Source organism: Lolium perenne, chromosome 1 (genome assembly GCF_019359855.2).
Source record: "Lolium perenne isolate Kyuss_39 chromosome 1, Kyuss_2.0, whole genome shotgun sequence".
In the NCBI taxonomy this organism is placed as follows: Eukaryota; Viridiplantae; Streptophyta; class Magnoliopsida; order Poales; family Poaceae; genus Lolium; species Lolium perenne.
Window position 1 is genome coordinate 26,592,079 of NC_067244.2, and position 9,392 is coordinate 26,601,470.

General features: G+C 42.6%; 2 protein-coding genes across 2 annotated transcripts; one reads left to right on the forward strand and one right to left on the reverse strand.

The window, feature by feature from the left end:
• Positions 1-328: 328 nt before the first annotated feature.
• On the forward strand, positions 329-3,347 carry LOC127325755 (probable serine/threonine-protein kinase PBL25). Its single transcript, XM_071826607.1, has 5 exons — positions 329-966; positions 1,603-1,817; positions 1,905-2,094; positions 2,284-2,675; positions 2,796-3,347. The coding sequence occupies exons 1-5, from the start codon at positions 843-845 to the stop codon at positions 3,207-3,209; spliced, it is 1,335 nt and encodes a 444-aa protein (XP_071682708.1). The 5' UTR covers positions 329-842; the 3' UTR covers positions 3,210-3,347.
• Positions 3,348-3,474: 127 nt separating this feature from the next.
• LOC127325754 (isovaleryl-CoA dehydrogenase, mitochondrial) lies at positions 3,475-6,961 on the reverse strand. The gene is made up of 15 exons (XM_051352577.2): positions 6,732-6,961; positions 6,548-6,631; positions 6,385-6,442; positions 6,145-6,269; positions 5,995-6,039; positions 5,834-5,882; positions 5,650-5,759; positions 5,378-5,454; positions 5,127-5,177; positions 4,989-5,053; positions 4,600-4,754; positions 4,456-4,496; positions 4,331-4,385; positions 4,090-4,146; positions 3,475-3,796 (listed from the first exon to the last, which is right to left on the reverse strand). Exons 1-15 carry the CDS (start codon positions 6,858-6,860, stop codon positions 3,650-3,652), a joined length of 1,248 nt encoding a protein of 415 aa, XP_051208537.1. The 5' UTR covers positions 6,861-6,961; the 3' UTR covers positions 3,475-3,649.
• Positions 6,962-9,392: the final 2,431 nt, after the last annotated feature.

Below are 9,392 nucleotides of genomic sequence, written 5' to 3' on the forward strand. Positions count from 1 at the left end.
CCCGTACATTAATAATACTCCTGTTCTAAAAAATAGTTTAATTACGAGAATGAATCATTAAGTTGATTTTTTATGTTTTGCCAGGAGATAAATAAACGAGATAGATAGTCGAGTGCTGCACATCTAACAAAACAGAAAGGATCCGCCAGATGTTGCCCCGATTAATCAATCGACACGTACTCAACCTCGTGAAAGAACTCTGCAGCTATACATGTGGCAGTATCACAAGGTAGAATTTGCGTCACAGTACATATTTTGCTGGAGACACAGTGGAGAAGATCGAGCTAGATCTATCCCTCTTCTTTCCTTATAACCTACTGTAGTTCATTTTAAATTCCCAACCCCCATGAACAGCAAAAACGAAAATCCAACTGTCACTCGGGTTTCCAGATCAAAGCGGAATCCAAACTTGTCTGAGAACGTTACATCCAGTGCATTCCAGAGGACACCGATCTTCAAAGAGGCAGACTGATCTAATTTTAGAACTCGAGTGTGGCCCAAAACCGAGAGCGGTCCTATTCTTGGCTGTGAGCACATTGACCTCCACAAATGCACGGAGAAAATGTGCCTCCTACCTGATCACATTTTTCTCGCCAAGGGAGTGATCGAAATCTATGACTTTTGGGTACAGGATCTTGCAGCAAGGGAGGAAACGGGAGAAGCTGAATTCAACTCATCATCCTTGCTGCTGCCATTCTGAGTCTTCTGGGTTGTAAGAGAGGAGAGGTGGAGGGGTTGGAGATCTCGTGGTGGGCATCAGGCGATTTGTGAATTGTAAGGGGGCACAGGCATTTGGAATTTGGAAGAGGTGCAGACATAGGGGAATTAGGACGAGTCGGGAGATGAAATGCTTTCCATGTTTCAAGCCTGAGAAGAAGATGCCGTCAAGGAGGATGGAGCGAGGGGAAGTCCCGCCTGCGAATGCCGCCGTCTCGACGCGATCCGGAGCGCCCCTCGAGAAATCTGGTAAGAACCGCGGAGGATGCTCCTGCCACTCCCTAGGTACAAAGAGGAAAACCATGTTATAGGCATTTTTTTTATACTGATATCATAACCCAAGTTGTTTGGCAGCAATCTCAGCACACATGATTGGCAAGCCATAAGAGAAAATGCGAATATGCAATGATGCAGCAAAGCTACACGATTTTCACATATCACTATCTTGTCTTCTTTTTATTAGATAGATATTGGCAGTAAAATAATCCACCAAGTACCCAATGATTTCCTCAATAGATTCCTTATATACAGACCATTCACCACATCTATGTTCAAGGAAAAGTAGAAAACTGTTACTTTTTCTATATTAGCCCTTCAGCACATATGTGCATAGTCTTATTCAAACCTACCTAGACATTAAGTTCAATATTGTGCTACATTAGCCCCGCTCAGGACATGCATTCTGTTGGCATACTTATACCTGTAATTCATGTTAAACTCTGAACGTAATACATGACTCCTCAAAATGGTAATTAAATATACAATATGAAGGACTGCAGCCTACTGTTGCAGATTATGTTAGAATTTTGTTAAGAGCAAAACTCATGTCAACCAAATAAACACAAACTGAATTCTCACTAACAAATGCTCAAACTAATCTTGCAGAGTCGAACGAGCCATCATCCACATCACCAAAACACACGCAATCATCTGAAAATAGATCAAACAGTGAACCTGCCGAAAATTCTGCCATGGCCAAAACTGCAAAAGCATTCACATTCCGTGAGCTGGCAACAGCCACCAAGAACTTCCGGTTCGACTGCCTTGTGGGAGAGGGGGGCTTTGGCAGGGTCTATAAGGGACAGCTTGAAAATGGCCAGGTATATACAGGAACGACATAACGACATACGTTCTTAAGATTATAACAACTTGCTCACTGCTTCTATTATTTTATGATGCATGATCAGGTTGTAGCTGTCAAACAACTAGACCTGAATGGATTTCAAGGCAACAGAGAGTTCCTAGTTGAAGTCTTGATGCTCAGCTTATTGCACCATCCAAACCTAGTCAGCTTGGTAGGTTATTGCGCAGATGGAGATCAAAGGCTACTGGTGTATGAGTACATGGCCCTTGGTTCACTTGCAGACCACCTGCTTGGTGAGCCCCAGTTTTTCCCTGACTAACACGATAAAGTATCCAAGCAAATCATGCTCAGCTTTAAAATCATGTCAATCATATTTAAACAACAGTATATAGCATCATTTTCTAACGCTGTCATCACCAGCCCTTTTAATTACTAGATGCGACAAAAACTTAAAAGTCGAACTGTTGTTGTTGTTGTTGCAGATACTACTGCTGATCAAATACCACTAAGTTGGTACAGAAGGATGAAAATAGCCCATGGAACAGCTAAGGGCCTTGAATACCTCCATGAGAAGGCAAATCCTCCAGTCATCTACCGGGATCTCAAGTCCCCCAACATCCTTCTTGATGAGGAATACAACCCTAAACTCTCAGACTTCGGTCTCGCAAAGCTCGGACCTGTTGGGGGAAAGACACACATCTCAACTCGGGTGATGGGCACATATGGTTATTGTGCTCCAGAATACATACGAACAGGACAGCTAACTATCAAGACTGATGTGTACAGTTTTGGGGTATTCCTGCTTGAGTTGATTACAGGAAAAAGAGCAGTTGATTCCAATAGACCAGCAAATGAACAAATCTTGGTTAACTGGGTATGCACCTTTAGTAAAGATATATAATTTCGTATACAAAATACTTAATTACAAATTATTTCAAATAGATGTTTGTGATTTCTTTCATACAGTTAAGCTAAATTCATGTTTGATCAACAGGCAAAGCCCATGATCAGAGATAGGAGGAGGTACCATGAGCTAGTAGACCCTCTTCTTAGAGGTGAATACCCAGAAAAAGATTTGAGCCAGGCTGTGGGCGTGGCAGCAATGTGCCTACAGGAGGAAGACACTGTGCGGCCATACATGAGTGATGCTGTTGTAGCATTGGGATTCCTCGCAGAAGTGCCTGCTGGCTGTGAAGAGAAACCTAGTGCTGTGCTCCAAAAGAAACAGGTTGAAGATCCCTCATTAACGAATAGTACTAAGCAAGATGAGAGCACATTTGATCGCCAACGAGTTGTTGCTGAAGCCATCGAGTGGGGTGCCATGAGGCAGAAACAGAAAGCTCAAAATCAAGGGAAGGCAACTGATTCCCAATGCATTATAGAACCTACCGAAGCCAACAGAGTGTAAAAAGCCTTAATAGCTAGAACCTATGTGCAAAGTTATTTAGTTACCCCTGACTTGTAGCTTTCCAATTCTGTGCCGCCATATGGCTGAATTGTCATCTAGAAACAACTGTAAATTACAAGGTAGCAGGGATCATCTAAAGGCATTGGCCCATGATGAATCCAAATGGTCGTGCAGTGAATAGTGAGCCAAATGAGATTATGTTTCAAGTCTCGGTATATCATAGCAACAAGCTTATACTAGATACTGACTAGAACAAGATAGTAAGTAAAAGAAAGCTGCACTTTATTTGCAAGTATGTCAGACATGTACAATGGTATGAGAAGGATTAGATAGAATGTATTCCAACATTGAACCTCAGGGATAGTTCCCTAATGTCTAGATCCTGCTCACATCCTCCAGTTAGTGATATGCACTGATACCTGGCTTCCAAAAGAACAGTCTCAGTCCTCTTTGAACAGCTCACGGCCAATTATCATTCTCCTTATCTCACTAGTACCTGCCCCAATCTCAAACAGTTTGGCATCTCTCAGGAGACGGCCAGTAGGGTACTCATTGATGTATCCGTTGCCACCAAGACACTGGATTGCCTGCAGTAGGGGAAGGATTAAGATCAATTAGTGGGCCAGAACAAAACTTGATAATACTGCAACTCGCTAAGTTAACATAAGTTACGGATAGTAAATTTAGTAAGAACTTTGTCTAAGGAAGACAAGGTTAGAGAGCACGCAAAGAATTTACTATCTGTAACTTATGTCCTTACTAAATTTGAGAAGTCAAAGGCTGAAGATAGAAACAAATTAGGAGCAACAGTCCAGGATAAATTATTCAAAAACAAGCATGTGCAACCAAAATTCTCATGAAATTAGGAGAAGGTTCTGACCTCAAGTGCAACTTGTGTTGCCCTTTCAGCAGCAAAGAGGATTACTCCTGCACAATCCTGATTGCAAAAAATTAATATTAGATGAAGATGAAGTCAGTTCACTATGCATCAGCAAGTCAGCATTATACACATGGAATTTGTTGTTTTATTTTGCCTTACACAGTAAAGCATATGCATGTAGCAATGTGACACGACAATGTTAATCAAAAGGAACAAACAGAGACATCATGGGAAAATGTACCTTGCGGTCAACTTTTCCATTATCACAGTCCCTAGCAACCGAGTATACAAATGATCTGAACAAAGAAAACTGCAGTAAGAAGCTGCTTAAACTTCCCTGTAGAAGTTTTAAGTTGATATCCCTACCTTGATGACTGCAAGGAGGTGTACATGTCTGCCATTTTCCCCTGCATTGGAAGATCACTTGTCATGGTTAGTGCCAGATGCCACCAACAAGATGCTGCACCAGGAACAGGGGAGCATAAGATATAGAAGGCTGCATGGCTATACCTGTATGAACTGAAATTCACCGATCGGACGGCCAAATTGCTCCCTCTGTCGAACATAAGGAAGAACAACATCAAGGCATGCCTGCATGAGCCCAATAGGACCTGCAGCTAATACAAGTCTTTCCAGATCAAGACCAGACATCATGACATAAACACCTGCAAGATGAAACCATATCAAGAATATTCATGATGGGAGTTATACTTCAGGAATTCAATTTTTGGTTAGGTGTTCAGTAAGTCCTTCAGAAGGAAATGAGGGTAACCCCCCAAAAGAAAACAAATCAAAGGTTTCCTTGTTTAGATTGGCATAGGCAACTGGCTGCATACAACTAATTAAGGATCTCAAAACGGAAGTATAGAACTGAATTCAAGACATACAGGAGATAATACCTTTCCCTTCTTCTCCAAGAACATTCTCTTGAGGCACAAAGCAGTTCTCAAAGACAAGCTCGCATCTGTAAAGTAGATATCTGTTCAGTAAGAACCTACGCGCCATTTAATAACCCCTCTTAAATAGAAACATCTTACGTGTCACTTCCTCGCATGCCAAGCTTGTCCAACTTCTGGGCAGTACTGAATCTGTAATGATGAGAAATACGCGCATGTAAACCCATTTGTAGTCTCAACAAGAATATAATGTGTGATCCTAAACTTTATACATCCAAGCTTTCTTCTGTGTCCAATCAAAGACCATAATACAATACATTGCATGAATTTCTAGTGAGATGGGCATTCATATCCAATATCGCATAAATAAAGAGAATGGAGTGGTTATTTACCCTGGCATCCCCTTCTCAATTATGAATGCAGTTATTCCTTTTGATCCAGCAGTTATATCCGTTTTCGCGTAAACAACCTGTAAATCCCAATTTCAGTGAAACTAGCAGGCTAATAATGGCTCCATAAAGTTAAATAGCTATAAACATTAGAGCCTGCTTGACATGGAAACTAGCAAGGCTCCAACAGATTCAGTGCCTAGAATCTTGATAGCTGGGTGAAGGGTGTCACTATGACCTATTCTGAATGTGTACAAGGGCCTCGGAATATTTACCAGTGTCTGAGCAGATGGACCATTTGTACACCACATCTTATTCCCGTTAATGACGTAGCCGCCATCAACTTTCTCAGCTTTGCACTTCATACTGACAACATCAGAGCCAGCTGAATGTAGGAAGTATGTGAAATTTGTGCGCAGAAGAGGAACTTAACAGTAGAGCAATTCAAATGGTACTTACAGTTGGGTTCACTCATTGCCAATGCCCCAACATGCTCTCCGCTGATTAGCTTTAGAGAAAAGGAAAAACAGATTGTCACAATCCATTAATTATCGTTGCAAATATACGACCCCCGAGTGGCTGAGTCTGACTGAAACAATGTTGGTAATATAGGAAGGAACCTTTGGCAAGTACTTCTCCTTTTGCGCAGCGCTGCCATTACGGACCTGCATACAACACCGCAAACATTCCAATTATTTCAGTCGGTGATTAATTTAATCAGTGTAATGACTAATGACATAAGAAAAAAAATGTTGAAATCAGACTAGTACCAACTGGTTGATGCAGAGATTTGAGTGTGCGCCGTAGGAAAGGCCGACCGACCCGGACGCCCTGCTGATCTCCTCCATGGCGATGCAGTGGTACATGTAACCGAGCCCGAGCCCTCCGTACTCCTCTAAGGAACCGAACATGACAAACCCGTGTTAGTTAGTCTATTCCCTTGACTAACATTGGACAAACCGAGACAGCGTTCCAAAAGGCAGTAATCGAGAACGAAGGAAGTGTAGTACCTGGTGAGGTGAGGCCGTGCAGGTTGAAGTCCCCCATGAGCTTCCACAGATTCACCTCCTGCACGCACGCACGCACCAACCGAATTAACGAAGACCGGAAGCCGAAGGGAGAACCAACGGCCTCAGCAGGCGGAACCCCAGCCAGCGGTAGGTAGGTGCGTACCTTGGGGAAGTAGTTGGAGGAATCAATGCGGGCGGCGTGCGGCGCGATGTGCTCCTGCGCGAACCGGTGCACGCTCTCCTTGAACTGCAAAACACGGAGCGCGCGCGGGAACGCGAAATCAGCAGAGCACCCGCGCGCGGTGGCGGAACGGGGAATCGGCGGCGCGGGGCGGGCTGCGGGTTACCTGCTCCTGGGTGTCGTCGAAGAGGAGGGAGGAGGAGGAGGACGAGAGGCACCGGCGCGCGGAAGGGGCCCCGCCTCCAGAGGCGCCCGCCGCCGCGCGGCGGAGGAGGGCCGGGAGCCAGCGCTGCATCGCGGCGGCTCGCCGGGGGAAATGAGGGTAAGCGAGGTGGGCAGTAGGCGGGAACGGCAGCTTTGGCTGGTTGGCACTAGGCGGTGCTAGTCCTTTTCAGCGAGGACGAGGAGGAGGGACGTGTTGGGATTTGCGAGTCCAAAAAGGACAATCCATCCAGCTGGGCGAGAAGGAAAAGAAAACTGGAAAAGGCAGGGAGAAGATAAGGAAATTTGCAGTGGCACGTGGATGTGATCAAGAACATGTATGTGCCCTTATCTTCTTGTCATCGTCGACGTGGGAGAGTCCAACTTTTGAGCAACTTCTTCAGCGATGATCATCTCGCTTGACTGTGCGGCAGTGCAAGAAAATACACTACTCCGTACATGATAGGATCCGTGATGATCATCATCTCAAGTCCATTAATTATGCCGTGTTGATTTGTTGTCGTCTAATCAGGATGGGAATGGGTCGGGTCCACCCACCGGGTCTCTGGCCGGACCCAGAAAAACAGGGCCGTTGGGGCAGTCGGGCCGGCCTCAAACGAGAATCGGTGAAATGGCCTTCCATCTATTTAAACTAGATGATTTTCCGCGCGTTGCAGCGGAATATTCGGTGAATAAAATTTAAGCATTAACTTTTTGTGGTTTGAATCACCTAGTAGATTTCCAAATATCCATAGGAAACTTCTATTTTTTATCGAAAAGGTAAATCAAAGGAAAAATTAGAATGACCCTCTCAAGTTATTACGTAAATAGCTATATGGGTTTTAATAAAAATGGCTGAATGCCTTGTTTACTAATTTTGAACCATAGTGCTAGATAGAAATATGCATCTTTCACAAACAAATAATGATCTTAATTACTAATTCAAATGGATTATGGGAAGAGATGGAACTATATATACTTTAAACAAACTCGAACAACTTTGACACAGAGGAGCACTGATGACAATATAGTGTACACATCGTTGTGAAAATACTTGTAATATGTCAGCAACAAATTAATTTTACACTCTCTAGGCAGAGAGACGTTCCACCTTAAGTTAATATTCTTTGGGCCCATATATAAAGCGCTAGCTTTAGAATGTTTGGCGAATCCTCTGATTTTCAAGGTTAAAATGAATTCATCCTTCTCAATTGTAAATAAATGTAGTACAATTTTTTGTTGTTGGAAGACTGATCTAATACGTAAAGAACCCTAGTACCTGCAATACAGAACAACAAAAACAGAATTGAAAATCATCTTCAGTTTGGAGATGAAATTAACAACGAATAGCAGTATTACTCTGTAGTGGATTGCCTACAAAAAGAAACGCTTTCAATAGCTACTTACCCACTTCTTGTGAAATGAAATTTGGTTACAACTTGCCCGCACCTGAAAATTTTCTGAACATTGTACTATTCAAGTATCCAGCACATGGAAAAGCAAAGATGAAGTTCAACAGCTACTTACCCACCTCCTGTGGAATGATGATTTGGTTTAGTACTTTACTGCATCTGATTGCTGAACGTGGTAGTATCTAATATATACAAAATCTAACTCACTTATTTATAGTTTCAGAAACTCTAAAATTGGGTTCATCACCATACCATATGTGGTAGACAGTACAACCACCTAGAGAGATATACTGATTGATAGTCACCAGGGAAGAAACGGGAGAGGATGAAGCCAATTGGAAGACAGAGTGGAGGAAGGAAACGAAGTAGACAAAGGAGCATGGAAAAATGTGAGATATATAGGAGAGAGAATACAAAAGGTCCAAGTAGGAGGGCAGACTTCATCTCCGTGACAGTTTCCAGAATTTGAGCCACTCAACCCATTTACTCAAGAAAAGTGGATATATAAAAGTAAATAATTAAATTAGAAGACACGCAAAATAATACAAAGTAAGCTGATGTGGAAAAATGTGTGACATGGAGCTCTTGGTGAGGTGGATGCCTTGCATGTTAAGAGGCCCACCTGATGACTTGGATAGCTTGCATGTTGAGAGAATTCCTTTAGTGGGTTGCTCCAATTTAGATGTATCTATACATCTATTTAGGAAACAAAGCTAGTATATAATCCGTATTTTCGCACGTAGCTTTATAGTCTGGTGAGTTCTTGGTTCGGACTCAGCTTCAGCGATGTCCTTCTCAAAAGTCCAGCGGCGACTTTGGACCAATATTAACCATACAAACCATATCCAACGCACGGGAATGGATCCAACCAAAAATCCACCACTCTTAGTTGTTCTGCCCTGAAACGAGGTTTATTCACAAACCGTATGGCAGAGTAGGACGAAACTTTCCCACGATACAAACGAAACATACGAGATTTAGTGGGGTTTTTTTCATAAAAAGGTTAGGTAGTTTGAATTTTGAGTTCAAAATTTGGTCGTGAAACTTAAAATGAAGTTTATTCACAGAATGTAAGTCTAAATCATATGAAACTTTTCCACAATGCATAATGAAACATTTGAGATTTACTGGATGTTTTTCAGTTTTTTCTTGGCGGTTTGAACTTTCAGCAATTTCTGGCTTTAATGGCATTTAGACATCATTTCAACATATTT